We start from the raw sequence: 25,004 nt of genomic DNA, 5'->3' as shown, positions 1-25,004 counted from the left end.
ATTTATACGATAAAACACTCCCAGTTAAAAGTATAATAGTCTCATTTTGGTTTCTTAATAAAGCAAATAACCTGGAAAATATGTAGAACACTTTAAAAAAAAATTGCATAGGCAAAGGCTTAGACATCCTGTTGCTAATATAAACCTGTGCTTGTCTGCATTTCGATGGGCCAGTGTTTTTTTTACAGACATGCCCACTTTCACTTCACTCACATCTCAGTCTGATGAAATGCATTTATTATCAGCAAATATCTGACAACATGTGCAGCAGAATTGGAATAAACGTAGGTAGTGCTTTTCCAAGATTGAGAGATTTACTACTGAAAGTATGTCATCTTGATGCATGCATGTTTATATAAAAAAAACACGTGTTCTTAACAGTTAAAGATTCAATTATGGTAATGCTTTGGATGAACCACCTTCATATAAATGCATGTACAGCTTGATAACTGCATCAAATTTCTATGCAAGTAAAAATAAATGTCAAGTCACGTGAAGTTTATTTATCATTTGCACAGGACATATGTACACTGAACTGTTTGTGGGAATACTAAAGGTAGGAGTAAGTGGATCATATAACAGAACTTACACACAGTACACACAAACACAAATGTAGAATGACAAATACAATACACGCTGAGCAAAATATAAAATAATGAGCAACCTAATACTTAACAATATAATTCATGATTGACTCAGAGCTTGCGAAGATTTTGGAGTAGGCTGCATGAATACATCTGGGCCTCAGTCCAAAACCTAACATCTAAACATCTTGTGAGTGGGATTTGAACTTGCCTGATCTTGCGTTCCTCAAACACATGGGATTCTATTTATATTTCAGTGTAATATTACATAACACATAAATCAGATCCTACTATTAGCAGGCTGTTAACAGTGCTAGAATATTATGGGCTAAGATAAATTGCTCATATTATCAAACCAAGGACAACTGGCCCTGTTTTTCACTCGCTGGTGATTGGGCTCTTTAATCCTAATCCAGAGGAAGTCAATACATCACACTGAGACAATGATTACAATCTAGTGGGAATTCTCAAAGTGATTGGGTTCCTTTATTTATCTCATTATCTTTTTAATTAAAACACATTGCATCCTCCTCCTTAAACACTCACTGATCCCATGCCCAACAGGCTTCTCTCCTTCTCAGACACTTAAACTGAGCTTTTAATATCATCCTTTTGTGAATACAATATTAATCAGTTTATGACGATGCTGATAAAAAATATACAAACAACAGATTCCACAGTGGTCTTATCGTTGCATTACAGAGCCTGGTTCTTTCTTTTTGGCACTAAATCTGGTCAAGATTCATCTAATTTCACAAGAATAGGCAGTTGACTAACATTGCAAATGACCAACCTAATTTATTCTTGACTTTTTTTTTTCAGATTATATTTTCTGCATATCATTGAAGTAAGGAATAAACCATGATGTGCTATTATGGGAAAAATAATCAACGATGCAGTGGTTTGATGGGGCCTGATGTTAAGTGAAGAGACACTGATTATTTTCCTAAAACTGTACATCCTGAAGTGTTTTAATACTTTACCTGTGTGTTGAAGACTTTCCCATGTCCAAAAACATCTAAGTGTTACAAAGTGGGCAATATGGGAAACAATGGGGGGCAATGGTGGGGGTACTGGGCAATGGTGGGGGCAGTGGAGGCTCAAGTGATAAAGGCTCTGGGTCGAATTTCACTGAAGGAATTTCACTGTGCTGTAACATATAATAAAGGCTTCTATTTTATTCTATTATATTCTATTACATAAGTACTGACACCGGAGATTCCTTCCAAAAATGCTAACTAAATGTCTCAGCCACTATCAATATATCAGGGACATTTTGTGTATATTAGAAATATATCGTGAGTGTCCGTCATGCATGCCCCCTCTGAATAAGCTGTTACAATGAAAAATGTGATGACTACATTCGATGCTGCTGTGTAGCAGCACATACACAGAAATACAAAGAATGTGGAGATCCAGAATTGTAGCCCACAAGATTCTGTTGCCAGAAAAGTTTCTGAAGATTAATGCCAGAAAAAAGTACAAAAACAGGTGCTTCCAATGCTGTGAAAGAAGTACTTAAGGCAGAGGCAAAAATTATCATAATTAAATTAACTACATTTGTAGTATTGTCACATGACATTTTATAATTACAGTTTTGCAGTATGCCCATTTGTATTATATGGTCTTTTTGCTGACCACCAGACAGTGCTGATGTGTTAAGTGTCATCTGACTTCTTTGACCCATAGAGTTAATTATCTTCCTGAGTGTTTTTTTTTCTTTCCTGCCCTGTTCTCTAGATGACAATCAGGTGGAGATTTCAGAGAGAATTTCGTGGAGATGTTTGCAATTTCCCTCCAAGTGGCACAGCCAAGTGTTCACATGCGGTCTCAAGGTCAAAAGAAAGCAAACAAAAAACATTTTTCAGAGAAAGCAGCTAGAAAATAAATGGTACAAGTTGTGCTTTTATCGTAAATGATCTCAGATTTGATTCCATAGAGATTAAAAAATGGCAGTGTTTATTAGAATGGAGAGCAGGAGAACAAGTTAAGTATGAAGTAATAGTGAGTGATACAAGACACAATACACGTGTTTCATTTAGTGTCTTGCTGTCAGCAAAACTTTGTACACTCTTGTACTCCTTTCAAAAAGCTTGTTGCTGAAGTTTTAACAGAATTAATTATAACTTAAAATTCAGAATGGATTTTTAAAATGTTTTGTTTTTGTCAAAGATAAAAGAAATATTCCCGAGAGCAATATTTAAGAAAAATTCCTTTAGGAGTTGCAATATATTGAATACAATGATAGACATATACCATTTTTGCTCATCTCTTAAAGGGTGCCAGTATTTTAAGAGCTGATTGTAGTTAGTTTAGTTAGATGAGACACAGACATAAATTTGCTGAAGAACTAAGCAGAACAGCACCAGAATTGACTGCTTGTACATAAGCAACAAGCTTATTTGGTTGAAGTTCAGTTTGTCCACAAACAGAATTATACCACACAGGATTCATCCATTTTGACGTGTTTAATGCTCAGTTTTTAAACTTTAAATATACACAGCCACAGCCAAAAGATATATTTATACATCATGGTGCAATCCTAATGGTTTAATAATGAGTAGTAGCTTCAGCTCCTAACTTATCTTTAGAATTTCAATTAGGATTGTAAAATAAAGAATGTATAACTTGGGGTCATTGCCAGTCTGTAACATTTGTACTTCTCACAATGATGTCTCACACTGCTGGATCTCAGGCACCGAGGGCACAAAGTGAGCTGTGACGGATGTCAAGGAGAGGAAGAGTAAATCGGTCAATGTCTCCATATTAGTTCACCTTCTATTTAAACCTGTATTGATTTTATCTTGTACAGTGTCCATTTTCAAATGCACCTAATTCCACTCATTAGTCAATAATCAGTTCTATTAAGGTTTGTTAAAGCAGAGGAGTCATTTAAACTGTGCAGTGATGGATCAGTAAGTAACATGATGAGAATGGAGGTAATGTTCCACAGTTTCTTCCAGCGTCCCCACTTTATAGTCTGTCAGTCTTTCTGCGGTTCTGAAGTTCTCAGTATGTTTGTGCTGTTTTTTTCTGAGTTCTTTCAACACTAAAAATAACCCCAATGTGAATGTGTGGGCATACAGTATTGTCTATCAATAAGCTGATGTCCCTCCCAGGGTGTATCCAGCCTTGTGCAGAATGTTCCCAGCATAAGATAAGGCACTCACTAAAAATGAATGAATGAAAGAATGAATGAATGAATGAATGAATGAATGAAATTATTACAGATTACCCTAAAATGCTATTCTTGTATTAGAGAAATTTGTATCTTTTGTCAACACCTTTATGCATCCATTTGACATTTGCAAAGTAATTTTTTAACATGTAAGAATTTCCGTTAAAATAATGAATTGATTATGTACATTTAATAGATACATGATTTATTCATAAAAGTGAACATCTACTTCCTGTTTGCCCACATATTTCTTCCCTGCAGTTTTTCGTATTATGGACAGGAAACCCTCTATAGTAGTGTTCCACAAATAATCATTAAGGGCTCCTATAAAAAGAGAACCTTTTTTTTCTACAATCTCAATAATAAAATGACCAAAGTTTGTTATTCTTTGTAAGTTATCTGGTACATCTAATGCAATGTAGGTATGTATCTTGTACATGGAAATGTGAATATAGTGTGCCTTTAAAAGTAATATAAGTTACATAATTGGACCTTAAGGACCACTGGTGTACTGGTATACAGTTATTAGGTGCAGAATGTGTCTGTTTGTTCAGCTCTCTTTGCCTCTGCACTGTATTAGTTAAAATACATACACAATTTAATATTAAATACTATACTTTCTTCAAACAGTGTGCTCATTTCTGTATTTTTTATGTAGACAATATGTACCAAATAATGAACATCACAATTTTACATTTCTGTAAAACTAAATAAAATATACAAAATGTTTTTTGTAGAATTAACAAAATGTTTGTGATCTCTAATATTTTTACAATCTGTTTTTATTACTGCTCTCTCTCTCTCTCTCTCTCTCTCTCTCTCTCTCTCTCTCTCTCTCTCTCTCTCTCTCTCTCTCTCTCTCTCCTATAATTTGTTATTCTGTGTCCTAATCTGTGTTGTCTTTTGTTAGATGATGCTCCTGACTTGACCCATACTTCCATATCAGTTTTGTCTAATTACAGTGTAAAAAATTATTTAACATAAATTAAGGATTATTAAGGATATAGGTCACGTGATTCACTTGTGGCCTACCTGCAACATACAACATTGCACTATTCAGCTACTGGAGGAGCTGTTGAGTACTGTTCCACCCTCCACCACTTTGGTAGAAAAAGAGGAAAACGAAAAGCCACTGCGGAGAAGTATGTAGGTGCTCACACACGCACACATACACACGCGCGCGCACACTCACACACACACGCGCGCACACACGCACACCTAGCGATATGAGCGTTTTCCTGGCGTTTGGCGTCATTCGCATGATGAACTGGCACCAGCTACCCAGGCTATTGTGAATGTTTATGGGAAGGTGTTGGCAGGAGGACACTACACCTGCTGGAGAGTGCTCTTGGCAAAGGTGGTAAAGAGTGAGCGCTTCTCAACACAGCAGCACCTCTTTATGTCTTGATGCCATGGAGACTGGCGAACCATCATTCCCCATCACTGAACTCCCCGCTGTGGAGTCTGCACACATCAGCCCCAAGAAGGATCTATGAAACCTGCATGGATTTATGAGATGTTTTCTTATTCCCTTCTGACTTTTCTATGATGATATGAGACGACGGCTAGCGGACATTTCCCCTGCATCCTGGGCATCCCGAACGGACTGAGAACTCATCCGCAACAGGACTCAGCCTTCACAGAGGTAAGAGATGTAGTTCATCCTGGCAGCCAGGCTAAAGTGCTCATTGTTACAGTCGTCTCATATTGTCTTTCACCTGTTGTTAATCTTGCTCTGTGTCCATTTAACGCCAGAGGACTTCAAGTCAACTAGACATTTGATCCATTCTGATCAGTTTAATCCGACATTACGCATACTGTGTCTCTGTGCGTCATGGTGACCAGTAACCTATATTAATCCTCAGTCCTCACTGTATAGATTGTAGGACATATTTTGTAGGACGTAATTATTGAGTACAATACACCCCATGCGGTAGATATTAGCAGCTGTAGTTCGTGCACATCCCCGAGAGAGACATTTGACATCCGAAGTTGTTGTTATTTCGTTTTGTCCGCAAGAGAGGGTTTTGTTTGGGGAGATTTGACCCGTACATTTGAAGCTAGTGGGCTCCGTATAAATCAGACTGTATCCTAAGTCACACACCATTCTAATTTCATACACAAAGACGGTGCGCTATTATGTGCGCTCCTTGAGATGGTGTCCAGCTCACATGGGCGCGAAGCAGACGCAGGAATTTAGGAATTTTACAAGTGCCCGAAAGAAAGTAATCCGGTGTCCATGTCTGTTGTCCAAGTTGTCCAGATCGTAGTTGGGGTTGTGGTCACTGGGTCCGGCTCTGTTAAGTGAGAAAATGAGCGCAAGCGGATCTGAAGTCCTGAGCGCGGGGAGATTTGAGCTCTGCAGGTGGCCTGTGAGCGCATGTGCTCTGGAAACCGACCTTCCGTCTGATGTTTCATAAGAAGGTTAAGTACAGCTGTTTTTTCTGCTGTTCTCATATTTTCTGTTTAGATGATTTTAAACGGTTTGAATCCTCTTGATTGCAATTGATTGCAACTGGTGTAAAAAAAAGTCAGGTAATAAGGCCAAGAGGAGAAGAATGGCAGGGGCACCAAATATTTACATAAAATCCAGTAAAATGTAACATTAACATTTAAAAACACAGCAATTTCAAGAATTAGAATTGCTTGAGATCTGTTTTTTGTGTGTGCGTTTGTGTGTTTGTGTGTGTACTTGTCATTTTCATTCTACTAAATAATTTTCAATTACAATCTACAATATAAATGGTTGGAAAGTGTATTGTGATGTGTCACTGGATTTTGTGTTTGTAAAACGTCAAATACATCTACTGCAAAAATATTAAAAATGGTTGACATTGTGGGGTTTTTTCTTGCTTGGTTAGTTGGTCTGTTGTCAGTAATTTAGGATATGTCTGGTAACCAGGTAATAGTTTATTTGCCCAACAATTGTGAATGAACCCTTTAGGTTCATTTTTATAAACATAATGATTTAAATAATCATTTAGTTTATTTGCTAGATAGTGGTGTCTTGACTTGCACACTTTAACCCAAGGTGAAGATGTTGAATATGTATGCTCATTACATTCATGACTTGTTCCACAGAGAGCCCCGATTCATAAACATAGACCCATCACTGGGCCAGAGTTTAATTTGTGAATAAAACATTTGTGACCCTAGTATTATACGATATGGATGAAAAATGGACCTTAAAACATCATACACTGTTATTGGTCAGTTATGATCTGCCCTAATTTGGCTCATTAATGTACATGTTTCTGTCTGATGACTTATGTATGACTGCCCAAAGGTGACTTTTATACTGGTTTACACTCACCGAGCATTTCTACTCATTTGTGCAGTTACCTAAATAGGTAGTGTAATGGTGTGGGTAAAGTTTTCTTGGCACACTTTGGGCCCTTTATTACCAATCAGTCATCGCTTGAATGCCACAGCCTATTTGAATATTGTTTCTGACCATGTGCATTCAGGAACTGGCTACTTATAGCATGATAAAGCACCATGTGAATATAACAATAAGTTCAGTGTTCTTCACTGGCCTTTCTAATCACTAGATCTCAATCCACTAGAGCACATTTGGGATGTGTTAGAAGAAGAGATTCACAAACTGAATGTGCACCTGAAAAGTCTGCAGAAACTGTGTGACACTGTCATGTCAACTTGGACAAGACTCTCAAAGAAAGGTTTCCATCATGTTATGGAAGCACTGCCATGAAGAAGGCTGATTAGTAATGCAATCTGAAATAACTGGATATAGAATAAAAGGTCTGCAACCTTGACTATTTGATTTAGCAGATGATATTACTCTGGCCAATAAGGTATATTGGCACAACAAATCCTTTCTAAAAAAAATTCAGTGTGTACTTTTTAGTGTTATAGTGTAGTGTTACAATCAATACATTACATAATAAACATTGTCCTGTTATTACAATCCACTCTATCCACTCATAAAAACTAGCCCTGCCATTTGAATTGTTTATAGGATGCGAAAAGGTTTAACGTTAATGTATTGACCTCCAGATTTAATGCATATTGTTAAAGTTGTTTATATGAAACAAACATTTGTCATGTACAGGTTGGACTTTTCCAGACGTTCCCATTCCCTCTTATAGGTTTAAAATTATGACGACTCTCTGAACAACAGCCCCGAGCAATAGTTTGCCAGATGTAAGTGCAACCTTTAGTCTTTTGGCAGGACTTCCACTGTCTAAATTTTATTTATATTGCACTTTCCAGACATAAAAGGCAGCTCAAAGTGCTCCACAGAAATAAAACAACATTACAAGGAAGAAAATAAAATGAGGTTTGAAATAAATAGGTTGAGTAAAAGAAATAAGAAGAAGCAGTATTTATCATCATGGGGTAGGTAGAATTGTCACCTCATGGCTTGAAGGTGCCAGGTTCAGTCCCTGTAGCTGGAGAGGGCACTGTCTTGCTGTCTTTGGTAGGGTTTTAAGTGTATTTGCATGGTGTCTTGAAATGTGCGGGGTTCACATCCAGGGTGTAGTCTTTGTCACGTCTAGGGTTCCAAGAACAATCTCCGGATCCGCCAACATCCTAAACAGGATTATCCCTAAACTATATGCCTACATTAAATTATATAATGCCCACAATGCTTTTTGTCATTAGTGCTGGTATTCTCTTGAATCTACTGAATTTTAAAATCCAATGTTTGACATTTCCACTACTTATACTGTATATTGGATTAATTATTAATATGACATTCATTGTCACAGGAAAATGTTCAGTGACAAAAGTAACTCTTTTGTTTTTTGAACTTAACACCCAAAATTATTTTTCCTTATGTTGGTGATCATGAAATTTGTCTTTCCTTTATTAAATGCCTTTGTAACAATACTAGCAATTTCCCCTCTGTGTTGTCAGTGTAGTATGTAACTGCTGATTTCTCATGGGAATAAAGACAATACAGCATCAGTAAACAAGTCGGCACCAGAGTTACTAATCATATCACAAATATTTCAGTATTCAGTAAGCATATGTAAAGCGTCAGGGTGGAGGTTTTCTTTTACATGCAAATTTTCATGTTTCCTTTGGCTGAAACTAATGAGAAGACAACTTACTTGACATTCTAGACTTCAAAAAGTGTTGTATGGGATCCCTTGTGGGGCCACAGAAATGCATGAGTTGAAAAAAATCTGCTAATTGGTACATACTCCAATTTGGTGCTTACTTCATTGCTCCCAAATGCTGCTTTTATGTCACAGGTTGTTGCAACTATGCAAGTTCTGCACAATCTTTTGAGTGAGCAAATGATTTGGCTTTTAAATCCGTATGCCCTGGATGGCTGGCAGAGCATAGATTGCAGAGCTTGAGTCTTTAGATTTCCTATGTAACATTTTACTGCTCTTTTATTTCAGTCCAATGCAAATGGAGATCTATATATAGGTGCATGTACAGTGTAGGTGGGTTTGATATGCATTGCTCTATTATTATATTATAAGTTTGACTGTCTGAAGAATGTTTCAACACACACACACACAAACACACACACACACACACACACACACACACACACACACACACACACACACATATGTAGAAATGCTAAGAGTATTATGGTGAGGGGTGGTCCATGTGTCCCTGAAGCGCCACTGACATTTCTGACAAGCCTACAGCAAAGCTGTGACAAATCACAAAGCATCTTAGAATCTTTCTCTCTCTCTCTCTCTCTCTCTCTCTCTCTCTCTCTCTCTCTCTCTCTCTCTCTCTCTCTCTCTCTCTCTCTCTCTCTCTCTCAGAGCAGTTGCACACATTCTGTATCTTCAATGTTTCCTTCATAGCAGTCATGTCAATGTTTCCATTACATTTTTATTATCATTTCTCTTCATATGTACACTTTTGTCCTCATGACCGTTCTTATTTAATATTCATCTGTGATCTCTTTATAAGCTTGTCAATGTCAGATTTTGCCCTGACTAAATCGGAATCCAATGTACTTGTCAGCATGAGGATTGCAATTAACCTTGTCAAGACGCAAGGCCATTTTTTCAGGATCATTATCAGGGCAAGCACATGTGTGCCTTTTCAGAACCAGTTTAATGACATGCCAGCAGCTGTGGCCAGTAGATGTGGTGACTGTGACCCAAATACCACCTCTGGCTTTGTTACTGATCGTGGAGCAGAGCCAGGAACAGACATGCAGCCCAAAGAGAGTGGGACCTACGACTTTATACTGTATCTACACCAGCTCACTTCTAATATCTCTGCTGACATTTGAAAGTTTCAGTAGCTCTTCCACTTTGAGAGCTGCTTGAAGCTTAAGCCAAATCCATCAGTTTCTGTCTGTGAAAAATGACAGACAATTTGGCACTTTAAACTATCCAGTTTGATGATAGTTCAATGAGATAAGATTAACACACAAATGTTACTTATTTTACAATAAAAACACACCCAAACTGTTTAATTTTTCTTGCACTACAGCAATTTGTGAACCTTTTTTCTGTCATTTATTATTTATTAATTAAGGACATACACACTTTTTCTCCCATTATATTTACAGTATAGTTTCACGTGTATCAACACGTTTCTTCACAAACCTCTCTTTTTTCTCTCCCACACCCTCACACCCTTAATAACACACAACTTAGGTAAGACAATAACACACAACCCTCTGTCCTTAAGCTTTAACACTGATGGTCCTGAAGCTTTACCTCTGATTGTCCTGAAGCTTTCTCTCTGATTGTTAAGTGCTGACACTGTGATCTCCATAAAAAAAACTGACCCTATACTATACTATTATAAGAAAATCTAAAATTGCTATACTATCAAAGTTATGTTTTACTGGTATTTGTAATGATGTCACAATGTGCTTTAAGTTTCTAAAAGACACTACTCTACATTTATAGATCAAATTCTACACTGCATATTGAACTGCAAAGATACAATGTTCTATCCATTTCCTCACTCCTTATTCTCCTTATGGCACCTTGACACCGTCCTCTTTGAAAAGTGTGAAGATGATGTAATAGAAATCATGATGTTGCCTTGTCAAGTTATTACACCATGAAATTATCCAGACTGCCCCATCTTGAGTTCAGATGGCACCTTTGCACCTTAGGCAGGAGGACAGTCATGGTTCTTGAAGCGCAAAAATAGTCATAGATTCAGGCTGAGAAATCAGCAGTGCATTTCTGCTTGTACACTCGGTTAAGAATCCCCACCAGATGCAAAGTGTTTGTGTGGAAAAAGATGATTTTTCCCTAAAGCTTGTATGATATCTTCATGGCAGTTCCAGAATCTGAGATGAACATGTGAGATGCATCCCACACTGGTGGATGTATTTTGATGGTATGTTTACAATAAAGGTTTCAATGTATAGTTTTTAGTTTAATTGTAATATCAATACTAACAGTTGATGGATGAATGGATACAATGAATGGAACATGAAATTGTTTATTAGTGTATGTCATTAAAGAAAAGGAAACATAACATAATAGATGGCTTTTCAGATAAAATCATCATCGAGGCTGTTTGTAAATAGACGTCGAAACAGAAAGAAGAAAGAAAAAATTCTGGAAGTTGCTTGGAAAAAACTTACTAGCTTTTCTTTCATAAAATTGCAAGACAGGGCAGGACTGATACAGTTTTAAAGGCAAAGGATGGTCACTCCATTTATATATCGATTTGACTTAGTTACTGCATACTGTTGTAAATAGTCATTTATTTGATATAAAATATTTTTCTTGTATCACAGATTTATTTACAGGTAAAGACTTTTGCATAGTAGTATACTTATGCATACATATTTATAAAAATTCTTACAAGAAAAAACTTTGCATTAATCCTAACCCCTAACCCTAACCCTAATCCTACAACATACAGATTATTTATCAGAGACGTGTCCATGTAAAACTCTAGAAATTTGCTATACATGAATAACTTGCTATGAATATCTTCTTGCAGGTAACTTAACCCTTCCCTAAAAAACAGCTTAATTGTGGTTTCTGAATTAGACATTACCATGCATGTTACATCATATGATTGATGGAATCAATAAAATGTAAAAATTTGAGTTTGTGTGATTTGAGAACTTATCCGAACTTCTCGGGTCACGGGGAGAAAGTTCATGCAACATTCAAATCAATAGATCAAGTAAAGTACAACAGAAAAACCATCTGGATCTTTATGCATTTCTGTAAAAGTCTCCAGTAAAAATCAAAAATGTGTGAAAGCTGAGTTTTGCTTTTGTTGTCTTGTGCTTTTGGATTGTCTCTATGTGAAGAAAGTCCAAATGTGATCATAACATAAAAGCAATCTTACTGACAACTAGCTGTCTATATTTATATTTCTGGAAGCTCATAGTTAAGACCGCAGCTCAGGTCTGTGTCAGAAACCTGACAGTTGTGTGGTAGCTGACTATTTTCATCATCTGAATTAGGAATGTTATGTCTCACTTTCTTTTCAGGGCATTCTTTGCATCAAAATATTCCAGTGCTTTGTGGTTTGTTTCAGCAGACAATAAGCTAACAATAATGCTTGTTAATTACTCTACAGTATGCCAATTTGGCTGTTATAAATGGTTGACAATGACAGAGGCAAACTATGCATCCGGGTTAATCTTATCAAGCGGATGTTACTGCAATAAGAGATGCTTTTTTGCTCACCCTGGTTGCAAAGAGTGGTTATTTGAGTTAGTGGAGCTTTTCTTTCAGCACAAACCAGTAAACCGTCTTTCATCAACAATGCATTTCCTCTGACAGAGCTAGTACTCAGTGGATACTTTTTGCTTTTCACACTATTCTGTGTAAATCCCAGACTCCAGTCCTGTGAGAACCAAACCAGCCTGTTTTAAATCTGAATACAGACACAGAAATGTAAAGGACTAAATAGATATTGAGTGTAACTGAATAGTAATACAGCATTAGTATTTCTCGCAGGCTCTAACGTGTAAGTGTCTGAGAAGCTCTTTCAAGAAGACAAAAATAATCCAGAGGAGAAATCCCCAAGTTTACCCCTCACACTCTTACAAAGATCTCTAAATCCCCCTGTCAGAAATATTGACATTTGAGGTTGGAGTGTAGAGCAGCTCAATGAAAAGCTTCCCCTCTTTGGCCAATATAAAAGTGCTACGTTAATTATTTATTTCTTTTCTTGTTTTGGCCAGTGTACGAGATACTAAAAGAAGTGTGCGTGTGAGTGTGTGTGTGTGTGTGTGTGTGTGTGTGTGTGTGTGTGTGTGTGTGTGTGTGTGTGTGTGTGTGTGTGTGTGTGTGTGTTATATATCTTTTGTTGCACAGGATTTTAACACTATCTTGGCAGTCTTTTAATCTTCCGTGAGATGCCCAACCACCAGCCAGGCAGATGGCTGTATTAAGCACTGCTGTGGATTTGTGCTGTGGTGTTAGATGGGTTTGAGAGAGACACTGGACCAAAGTCTCTAGAGATTCATGCATGAACGAATTCTGGTTCCAAAACAGTGTATGCACAATGTTACTAAAGGAAGATCAAGATAAAATCCATCCATCCATTTTCTGAACCACTGTGATCCCTGGCCAGGGTCACAGTTCCAAACAGCATTTTATATTTAAAATATTGGAATGCAACTTTTTCATCAAAATGCCAGCAAAAATTCCTATTTCAAAAACCAATATGAGTAGTAACATATAAAACATAAAGATTTTTCAGTAATTTTATTTGAATCAGCAATTTGTCACGGCTCAAGCAGATCTGTAGATTTATTGAGATATTAAGTGGCTTCCATGTTTTGTTCATGGACCCGTGAGAAACTGCTGCACATACACCTGTAGTGGTGTAGATTTAAAACAAAAAAGTATGAGCTAAAATTAATGATTTATAAAATTCTGACATTGAGTATGTTCACACATGCAACTACTTTCTTTCTCAGCAACCAGTAGAGTTGTAATGTTTTGTTTGGAGGTAATGATGGCTGTCTGTGATTTCGGACAGGAACCTAAAACTCCTAATGTCAGTATCTCAACAAAGAAACTATTAGAGTTAAGAATTATACAAAATGATACAAGGCCCAGCTTCACTCCTTTATACCATTCTGTGTGTTTTATTTATAACCATTAGTAATGGTGTTGTGTTAAGTTCCACAAAGCTCCCAAATTTACTTTAGAAGGTTATGTATTATATTATAGTGTGTGATTATGTCACTGCTTTGTGTGTACGTGTGAGGTTTTCATTTGTGTGTACATCATTTGTTTTTTTACTTTGTGTGTTTGTGTGTTTTTCAGGGTGAAGATGCCTTTTCACCATGTGCGAGCAGGGCTGCTGTACACAGACAACTTCCTGACACACTCGCTGTCTGAGATCAGTGAGGAACAGTTAGCTCACATCTCCACCGAAGAGCTCGATGGTAAGTGTGTGTGAGTCTGTCTGTCTGTCTAAAAAGCAAAGCCAGCCATAGCCTTTAATACACTATACATTAATCCATTATATATCAACAGTTTAAATGAAATCACCTGGTTTTAGCTGATCTAGTATTTAATCTTTCTGAATGCTTTGTACTTTAGCTTTTTACTTTGTTGATATTATTATATCAAATACAAGCTCACAGACAGAGAGTTCATTTCTCCAAATACTTCCCTGCTGAATGGAACTTGCTGAGCTAAGCTTTTGGCTTTTGTTGTTTTTTAGTTGCAACTACATACTGGTATGGAAGAATACTTCCTTCAATGCATGTTCTCAATATTTCATTTTATCTTCAAAATATTATTATTATTTATCAAAGTGTGGTGACAAGTCCATCAGTATAATTTTATAAAGACATTCTACAATTTAGCATTTTTGAGATTTAGACTATGCGGAGTATTTGGGTCTTTTTCTGCACTTGATGGATACTGCCACTAGACTGCTATTCATTTGCACCATATGGATAATGACGAAAATTAAATAATAATAACTCTGTGACCAATCTTAATTTTGGTTTATAAAGAGTTATTGACAGTTAGTAAGGTTTTATAGCCCTATAACAAGCGTAGTTAAATAATATTCATAATGTCATTCATAATGTCATTTTGTCTTCTGTAGCCTGTAGGCTCATGTGTATATTGATCTTATCTGCTGTATTCTGACATCATACCATATATTTCACTGGACTGATTCTGATCCATGGATTCATATAGGTGGAAAGAGTAAACAGTAATATTTAAAAGTACATATCTGACATATATGACAACAGAGCACAGAGCAACAACGCTTCACTTCATGCAATATTTTTTGTTTTGAAGAGCACGATTGTTTCACCTGATTAGAGAAGCATGTAGAAAGCTGGAGTAGTAGAAGGAGAGCTGAGATCGCCTCATAGGCCATGTTAATGATGAGATTCTAAGATTCCCTTGGGCTTTGGCAGGAACAGGAAGGGCTCTTATAATCACAGCATACGGCACTGCCACTCCACTCCAATCATGTCACTGGGGTTTTTTAATGGGCTTTAAAAAAAAAAAAAAAAAAGTAATGATGAGAAGTATGAGAGCTGAGTGAAGAGATGGATGGTGTTCTCATTGTTAGTGTGTGTTTGTCAAGCAGAGAACCTGTTCCCAAAAGGGAGCCGTGAAAGAAACAGCACAAAGAGTTAGAACAGTGTTTAAAGTTAGTGTTTATTTGCTGGATGTCAGTGAATTAGTTACAAACATTCTGATTTTGCTGAGTCCCAAAAAGCATGAAATAAGTTAAATTTGTTAATCACTAAAACAGTTTATTAAACAGAATTGCTCACTTCATTGTTCTAATAACAGAGTAAGATATATTAGCTAGCTTGTTAGCAAACTTGACTACTTCATTACACAATACAGTAATTTAAATAACAGTTAATAAGCATAGCTCTGGTTTTAGCTACTCAATGCAATTGTTTAGCTTACATTAGCTAGCTTGCTACTGAACTTAGCTTCGGGGATATTAATCTTAGATAAGTGAAAATAGCTACTGGTTCTAATTACACAAGATGGTTTACTTTACGTTAGCTAGCCTGTTAGCAAACACAGCAATCTTACCTTTACCTAATATTAGCTTGTCAGTTTGCTTCGATACTTGCAGGTGTGGTGTCTTACAGTAGTTTAGGTAAGCTAGCTAGGTTCACACCTTACATAGCTAAAGTCGTCAAATGGTTATACAACAAAAATAAATTATATCTATTTATGCTAATTACAATCTCTTATATGTTAAAGAAATAAGTAATAAGCTTTTTTTAGGCTAACTGTATTAGTTTTGGACAAAAATTTCTTGATGTTTCTTCTTGTGCACAGAGATTCGGGAGGCATTCCAGGTACTGGACAGGGACGGGAACGGCTTCATCTCAAAACAGGAGCTGGGTGTGGCCATGCGCTCCCTGGGCTACATGCCCAGCGAGGTCGAGCTAGCCATCATTATGCAACGTCTGGACATGGATGGTGAGTTTCTGCTCTCCTTAATCTTCTATCAGGCTCTGTCTATTGCTCAGCTTTTGCTTCACCAAAATCTCCCAGTCTGTATTCTTTCCTGTGTATTTCACATTCTATTTTTTCATCACCAATATTGTGATCAGCTTTATTTCTGTGACAAGCAGTCTGCATATAGAAATGCTCCACATGTATGCTATGCAATAAAGTCACAACAGCTTATTCTGGAGAATTCTTTAGATATTTAAGGAATAATTCACAGGAATATTATCAAGGGTGGAATGTTGTGATAGAAAGCAGAGTTAATTCAATTAAATTCAATTCAAGTTTATTTGTATAGCGCTTTTTACAATAGACATTGTCTCAAAGCAGCTTTACAGAACATAAACATAGAGCAGAAGGTAGACATAATTAATGATAAAGGAAATAACGAATAATAAAAGAAATAATAATTTACAGAATAAAAATTCTAGGTTATTATTAGATGTATATAGTTCACAATGTGTATGTATTTATTCCCCTATGAGCAAGTTTGAGGTGACTCAGGCAGCAGTGGCAAGGAAAAACTCCCTTAAATTGGTAAAGGAAGAAACCTTGAGAGGAACCGGACTCAAGGGGGAACATATCCTCATCTGGGTGACACTGGGGGTGTGATTATAATATAGTCATTTAAATGTTGTATTGGTGTAAGGATCATGGACTTTGGATCTCCTGAGTATCACAGAGTCTAACTGGAGATGTCTCAGGATTCTTAGAGTCGGCCTCGGCTCAGTGGACATCCAAAGGCTTCGTCCCACAGAGGACGTTGGGAGCTGGTACAGTGTCTGGATGCCTCGGGATGGGTACAAAGAGAGAAGCAGTGGAAAGGGATTAACATATCTGCTGTTCATAAAAATGTGCCGGTCTGATGTACTAGTGCATGATACTATAGGATGTATTATGTGTACGCCTGACTAAAGAGATGAGTTTTTAATCTAAAACAACAGTTACCGTTACCACATCACCATATTGTTCTCAATATCAGCAGGTGTTTTATTCTTTTTGTATCACCATTCCGAAATGGTTCCTTCCAAAAAAGTTGACATTTTTCACTGCTAAATACCAACATGTTTTTATTTTAATTGACTAATTAATTTGTTTATTGTCAGACATAGTAGATTACAGTATGTAGACAATCTTCTGTACAAGTCCAATACAATAATGTATTAGAATGAGTGCATTATCATAAGATGGGATTTGCTTTGCAGCTGAAACAAATGTCAGAGTTGCTGCTATGGAAAATAAATCAACACCTTATAACCAAAAAAAACAGAATTCGATAGCACTCTGGTATAAATCAATATAGATTCTACCTCTTTGGATCTCACTTCTGCTTTTGGCGAGATCTATCCTGTAATGACAAATAGGATGTGACAGGCAGTGAGTGCATGTCGCTGTAACCTGCTGATTGTACTGCACAGAGATAATGCAGGTTTGTTTAAACATATTGTTTCACATCAGTACCACACACAAAAAACTCTGGACAAGATTTTAACACATTCACACCCAGATAATAGGTAATTTTTTTATTATTCTTATTAATGGTTATTTAATTGAGATAATGTTTGTGTTTCTTTACTGGTCAATGATTCCACAATGATAACAAGTTTGGGTGAAGCCTTTAAGTGCTCATTTATATGCAAAATGACTTTCCTTACCTGTATTAATAACAACATGCCTTTCCTCACCATTGTAAAGCAGGAAATAATGTGACAAGTTCAATGTTCAAGGTTCTTTATCTATTCTATGAGTATTACTTACATGTGATGTAATATATTGAAATGGTTTTCCTTAGTTACTCATACTTTATTATCTCATTACTAAGATAATAATAAAAAAATAAATAAAATAAAAACTTTTTTGTGGTTTGCATATGAAAGACATAATAAAATATCATAGCCATATAGCAAAATATAGTTGTTTATGGATAAATGTAATGAGGATAAATATCCTTGTAAAGAGCCAGTCGTGTTTTTTTAAAGAGCCGGTCGTGTTCATTATGTAGTTTACAGTATATTAATTTCCAGCAAAGCCAAAACAATTATTTTAATGTGGGCTGCAGATCACTTAAGGTTCAGCTTTCACACTCAGCTGAACATAGACAGCTTCAAAACATCTATAAGTCTAAGTGTATAAAACACCTTTATAGCATATGCTGGCTCCATTCAGATCAATGTTGCCATGAATAGGGGACCGGCATAAATTTGTCTCATTGGTCATATAGACAGGTGATCAATCCTGACGGTACAACTGGATAGTCGGGATAAGTGCCCTGTCCAGCTGCTGCACTGGAACACAGCACATGCTAATTTCCTGAAATAATAGCTTAATATCAATGCAATTGGTTTCATGTTAGATATTGCTCCCATATTGCAATTGTGGCAGGGTTTAGTTCCACTCTTCTTGAAGTCTTGAGATCCAAACTCAGTATTTGTACAATTAGCACAATTAGACACAGAAATCAGATGTAGATCTTTTGATCCCTTCCACTACTTTGCATCTTACCTCTGTAATTATTCTTTGTGTGTAAACCGCATCATGGCCGCTAATGAATACGCATTTGGTCAGATTATGCAAACACTATTAGCCTCTAAACTGGAGACAGTATACATATAAACTGGTCTTTATCTGACACCATTATCAGAGTAGTTTTTAACACTATGAAAACTCTGAATGTAACCAATAAGAAAACTCGAATACGCATATTGCAGAGTTCAAGTTGCAGCCATAAAAAATATCCACATAAATATTTAATAGTAAAGCAACACATGGGCCGACTTTTTAGCAGCCAGAAATGTTTTGTCAGTTCTGGATGTAAACCAATCCTAGAGAACTCAGTGTCAGGGCTGAATGTTCTTTATTTCTTTCTTTCTCTCTTTCTCGCTGTCTCTGTCTCTCTATCACATACACAGACACACACACAAGGGAGAGACACAATCAGAGTGTAAAATCTGATTTTTTTTTAGCGGGTATTTTTTTTTTTTTACTTTCCTCTGCCTCATGCCATTCACTTTGCTTCTCTTATGCATTAAAAAAAAATGAAAAGCTGCTCACAACCTTTTGTGCTTTGCATGATTGGCTTACTTCCTGCAATTGTGGGTTGTGTTGTGTTCTTATTCCTACCACTTTTCACCTCGCTTGTTGTGGTTTGCACTTGAGCATGATTGCTGCCACAAGGAGGAAAACACACCAAAGTTCAATTTAAATAGATCAAACGCTACAAATATGAAAGCACCATGAAAGGTAGAAATATCCATTGTTTCTTTAAATATTGCTGATGACTCTACAGTTTTGTTGATGGAGAAACACTGGAGGTTGCAGTGAGATTTTGAGAGGTGTAGACCTTCTAGTGTAACTGTCAGGTTGGGATTTTATAAAGTCATTTGTTCTGGAAGGTGGGGTCATCCTAGATGAGTCTCCCTCCAAAACACAGAGGACTAGAATTTGGCTGAGCTAGAACCTCCAGGTTTAATGAGGTCATGTGGGATATGTATTATTAATAGCAAAATGAAACTTGCCTTTGGGTTACGCTGTGTTTTACGGCAGTTAGAAGTGCACTGTGTAAGCACTTGCAAATGACTGTCGAACATGAGCGATTATTATTATTACACTATAAATGTTGAAGTGTGTGGGTTGCATCATTAGTGGTAAAGAAGTCGGTTTTCAAACATGTTTTTCTTGCTGCAGGTGATGGACAGGTGGATTTTGACGAGTTTGTGACAATACTTGGACCTAAGCTCCTCTCATCTGACACCAGAGAAGGCTTCCTCGGCAGCACTATAGACAGCATCTTCTGGCAGGTATGAAAAATTGACCTTTTCTATTTTTTCTCTTGCATATTTGTTTTATTTTCACTTTTGTGACCTCTGTATCTGTCAGTCTCAATAAAGTAGATGTGATCTCTGAGTTAGTTGTGCAACCTTCACACACGGTCCTACCTTTAGTACGAGGTGATACTGTATGTGTTGCAGTGGTGTCCTATGTGTCTGTAAAAGCTGGTTGAAACAGACATGTCATGTGTGCCTGCCTGTTAATTCCTGTGAAGGAGGCATGGAATTTGTTCCTGTCAGTTCCTGTGAAGGAGGCATGGCCTTTGTACCTGTTAGTCCTAGTAAAAAATGTGTGACCTCTGTGTATGTCAGTCCTAGTAAAAAAACAAAACAAAAAAAAAACCACATAGCTTAAAGTTCGAGAGAATGATTTTGTCCCATTGTAGAGGTGTCATTGTTTGCTCTAAATGTATCCTACATGCTTAGGCTCTTATCTTAGATTCCTTAATCATGTCTTCAGATGCTTCCTGTGGTCCATGGTCAGAGTTGGTGATTTATTCAGTGAAAGTTTTTCATATTCATAGATGGCTTACAGCAGCATTATTTTTCTGGGTGGTTTATCCAGATCATTAAAATTTCCTATCTGCCAGATTATGTTTGAGGAGAAGTGTTGATGATGGGGTTATTCAATAGTGTGTAGAACAAGGCACTTGCTTTCAAGCACATAAACAGGAACATGCATCTGTCTCACTTATGAGTGTAACTCCACCACAGTTATCCAGGTAGCACGTAACTACACACTTCTGAGGTCTGAATACCAATTTGTGCAATTTCAGTCTCAACTCCTCTTTACTCATGCATAACTTAACTGTGAATACAGCCCTGTGTGTAATGTATTTTATTTGAAAATACCTTTACATTCTGGGCACGTGGAATTGTCTACTCCCACATAAAGCCTGTTTTCCATGGATTATAGCTCAGTCACTCCTCTACCTTCATACAGCGTCCCACGATGAGCAGCTTAAATGAATCTTCCCACAAATCCAAGCTCAGAACTAAGGACAGAGTCCAGGACTACAAAGTAAAGCTCATCAATGTAGACATATAGCCGCAATTGTCTTTCCAAGATCTCCTCTGAGGGAATTCCAACAGTGTTACCAACTGCATATTAATTGAATTTTGCACAGTTCATTGATTTAATGTGAATCTTTATTTGGATGTCAGGGCAGCTTGTGAAGTCTTGCTTGGAAACTAATCTAACTACTATTCATGAGCATGCTAAATGCTTTAGTGCAAAATCAATATTGCCTGGATAGAAAATAGTAACATTCCCTGTTTTCACACACAACCAAGTGAGTACATCGATACATATGTGTGTTTGTGAAACAGCAAGGTCACAGACACTGCATGTCTCAGGGGTGATTTAAAGGCTCACCTCAGCACACACCCAGTGGGACACAATGACTCATGAATGGAAGCATAATTCAGGTAATATCTTCACACCTGCTGAGCTGCATACCAATCACCCAGCAGCACCAGCGCACACAAACAATCCCTCTTATTGCAGCTGAAACCCCCATTTGGGTTTAATAATGGCACGGCGACAAGCAATATTGCATTTATGATGGAGGAAATATCATCCCAAACACACTCTAGCATTCATTTATTGCAAGTGAGGTTATCCCTTTTTCTTTGTGGATAAGTAATAAAGATAATAATCATCATTAATGCAAAAAGCTACTGCAAATAATAAACATAATATTTGCTTTCCTGCTATAAACTTTCACTTAGATTATTACCAGGAGTAATTAATGTACCGATAAGTGTGTGTGTGTGTGTGTGTGTGTGTGTGTGTGTGTGTGTGTGTGTGTGTGTGTGTGTGTGTGTGTGTGTGTGTGTGTGTGTGTGTGTGTGTGTGTGTGTGTGTGTGTGTGTGTGTGTGTGTGTGTGTGTGTGTGTGTGTGTGTATCTGTTTTGTTTTGTTTTCTCTGAAGCAGAGCATGCAGACAAAGTCGTACAAGGTGAAGCATGCAATGTATCTGATTCAGACTTTTCTTATACAATTGCTGAATGCTCATGAGCTTTCTACCAAATGAATTACATTACACACTGAGACTCTTTGAGAGATCATCCTGTTATGCCATTGTGGCATAAACAATTTAGTCAGTGTAAAATAGATTCTAGCCAAAATTCTCAAGCTTGCATATTTGAGTCTTTTTGATAAATACAGTATAATCTGTATGTCAATTTCCCTCAGGGATCCAAAAATCGGAGAGAATTTAATGCAACAATTTACATTGCAAATTATATTACTGACAACACCTTGAGTAAAAAGTAGAACCTTTGAATTGTTGAGTTTTAGTATTCAGTCCACTTTTGCTTTAATTACACTGCGCACTCAAGCCGACATGGAATTCACACGTTTATACAAAATCTTATGATGCATTTGAGATTAAATCCATGTCACAATATGATTAATTTGAAATCAAAAGAAGTACATGCTTCAAAAAAAATATTAGGTATGCAGAAAATCTGACCTTTTGTACAAAGCAGTTAAACATCAAAAATTTTCTTACATTTAAATAGGGAACCAGAATATTAAATATTCAATATACTGAACATTTACTTATATATCAGAGACTGAGACTATGTCCTGCTGGAGCAATGGGGGGGCTGACAGGTGTATGGAATGTTGTAGCCTTGTGGTTAAGGTGTTGGGTCACCAAACGGAAGGTTGTGCGTTTGATTCTCACATTAACTCAGTTGTATGAAAATGAGATAAAATGTCTAGATAAAGGGTTTTTGCTAAACGCTGGAAATGTAGAGAGTTGTATGATTTCACCTGTTTCCCATTACTCCTAATGTGTTTTACACTGTTTGTTCAAGTTAAGTCATCTTTTGTTATGTTTTCATCTTATAAACCATGGTTCGTCTTTATCCCTGCATTCGGGTCTGTTAAATCTAGGCCATGTCATTGCCAACACGACATAATATAGATGTTTTTTAAATGTATTAATGTTCTAAGCTCATTTACAGTATATCTTTAAATAGGTGAGCATGTAGATGAATAAGAGTTGCCGGTGTGATTATCACATAGAATAATATCTTTTCTGCTTGAAGTTCCGATAAACCAAGTTGCTCCACCAAATTTCCAAGCGGTTACAAGATGTTTCGATGGCACCAAGCTGGTAGTGAAACTTTTCTTCTGTTTCCGTGCATGCTGTAAATCCACTATCACTATATTGCTTTTATATGTATAAAGAGTGAGAGAATGCATAAGAGAAAAAGAGAGAGAGAGTGAGGAGAGAAAAATAATGTGTAAAAGTGAATGTGTGCTTTATGCATAGAGAAGCCCATGCTCTTATTTATATGCTCAGTCAGGTCTAATGTTTAAATGTTTGTGCTTTAAAGCTATGTTTGATCCTGAGAACATCACAGCACCGGTGGAACATAAAAGACTAAACGCTCATTAGCGGAGCTGTTTCAAAAAGAGAACCTTTACAACTAACAAGCTCATTTAAGAGGAAGCCAGAAAGGAATAAAAAGTGCTAGAGGCAAGAGTTGCATCTTTTTTTTAAGAGCACTTGGACAAACTTTTTTGCACTTCTTACTACTTAGAATTTGCTGTAAAACTGAATTAGTGAGCATATAGAGACATTCATTAAAATAGCAAGCTTTCTAAGATATTCTGAAATAATTTATCTAAGAATGCTTACCTTGTTTAGCTACCATTTCCTTGCAGTTTAGTTAGCTGGCCACAGTGGCCAGTATACAGGTACCTGACATCAGGGACCAGCTCCTGATACCTTAAATGCTTGATAGCAAAACTTACGAACTAGCAGAATCTAGCAAATAAGGCATTTAGGACAGAGTGTTTTTTATTTCTGTACCCGATGAACATGTGCAGTTTAGATGTTTCAGCGGGAGAGATCTTGGTGTTAGATTTGTAAAATTGCAAAGGGGTTTTAATTCAATCAAAACTGACCACAGTCACTACACATGTGTTATTTACAGTTATAGGATCTGCAAGTCGTGTTTGGTCCAACGGCTTTCAAAGCTACTTTGTTAATTGCATTCTCCTCATATATCTTGCACAAGACCAAAACAAAGACAGGTCTGCGTGAGTCAGCTGAGCGTGTTTTCTTTTCATGTCCTTCATTAATATAAAACCCTTCCACTGAAATGTGATGAATCACAGTATGACAGAGCTCACTTGTGTTTATTCATAGTTGATTTTTTTTTTTTTTTTTTTTTTTGAGCTGAATGATGAAGAATAATTTAAAGGAATGGGTTGTTTGAAAGGATGACTGTAAGGTTATAAAAGCTTATTGTGGCATTCACTGCTCCTGAAAACAATTTTAATTTGTTCCCTTCCTAGAAGAGTTTAGGAAATCAGCAAAGTTTGGGACTAAATCTGGAAAAAGGATATTTAACAAGTGTGAGGGTGTACCAGGTTTGGCTATATAATGTATTTCCAAGCAGCAGAATGCAGAAATAATATTCCCTGACCTGGGTAAGAGGTGGGATTCCATGGGATTGTTGATTATTTCCTCATAACAGCATGCCCAGTCATGTTTTATTCTTTAGATGCTGTAATACACCATGAATTCTTAAGACACATGCCTATAATTCTGGCTCTAATAAAAAGACTTGACAGTGGGTGGGTGGAGATTTGAGAATTTTGGTCCTTTAAAATTGAGTCATTGGCCAAAAAAGGGTGAGAATCCCTGGACTAATTCAGAATGCTTCAAGCTATCTGAGTCATAAAACTACCCGCTCTGTTGGTTTAAATACATTTTGTGTGCCAAATTTTGTGCTCAGCTTATTAAACTGTGTTTGGTTGTGCATCCATGCTCTAAATTATCTTCCTTATTTGTGCTTCCAGCCTGATATTACATAGAGCTTAGCACTGATGCTGATCATGAATTATTGTATAGAGATTTGTCATAAACCCACGGATGCTTGTTAAATTATAATGGCCAAAAAAGTCTGCTTTTTTTAGTTACACAGCTTGATAATGGAAACCATTTGCACTGCAGTACATCGGTAAGCATGTACATGTTAATGTCTCAGTGTT

General features: G+C 36.8%; 1 protein-coding gene across 2 annotated transcripts in view; it reads left to right on the top strand.

The window, feature by feature from the left end:
* Positions 1-4,864: 4,864 nt before the first annotated feature.
* Positions 4,865-25,004, top strand: part of caln2 (calneuron 2) — a 33,962-nt gene continuing 13,822 nt past the window's right edge. Inside the window, exons 1-5 of one of the 2 annotated variants that reach the window (XM_027148616.2) lie at positions 4,865-5,407; positions 6,018-6,186; positions 13,977-14,098; positions 15,987-16,130; positions 19,845-19,957. In XM_027148616.2, the coding sequence (XP_027004417.1) occupies positions 13,984-14,098; positions 15,987-16,130; positions 19,845-19,957 (372 nt within the window). In that variant the 5' untranslated portion in view covers positions 4,865-5,407; positions 6,018-6,186; positions 13,977-13,983. The remainder of the gene's footprint in view (positions 5,408-6,017; positions 6,187-13,976; positions 14,099-15,986; positions 16,131-19,844; positions 19,958-25,004) is intronic. The other variant, XM_027148606.2, reaches the window with a different exon arrangement.

Source organism: Tachysurus fulvidraco, chromosome 21 (assembly GCF_022655615.1).
Source record: "Tachysurus fulvidraco isolate hzauxx_2018 chromosome 21, HZAU_PFXX_2.0, whole genome shotgun sequence".
In the NCBI taxonomy this organism is placed as follows: domain Eukaryota; kingdom Metazoa; phylum Chordata; class Actinopteri; order Siluriformes; family Bagridae; genus Tachysurus; species Tachysurus fulvidraco.
The sequence above is the reverse complement of the archived record's forward strand: the minus strand, read 5'-3'. Positions and strand labels throughout refer to the sequence as shown.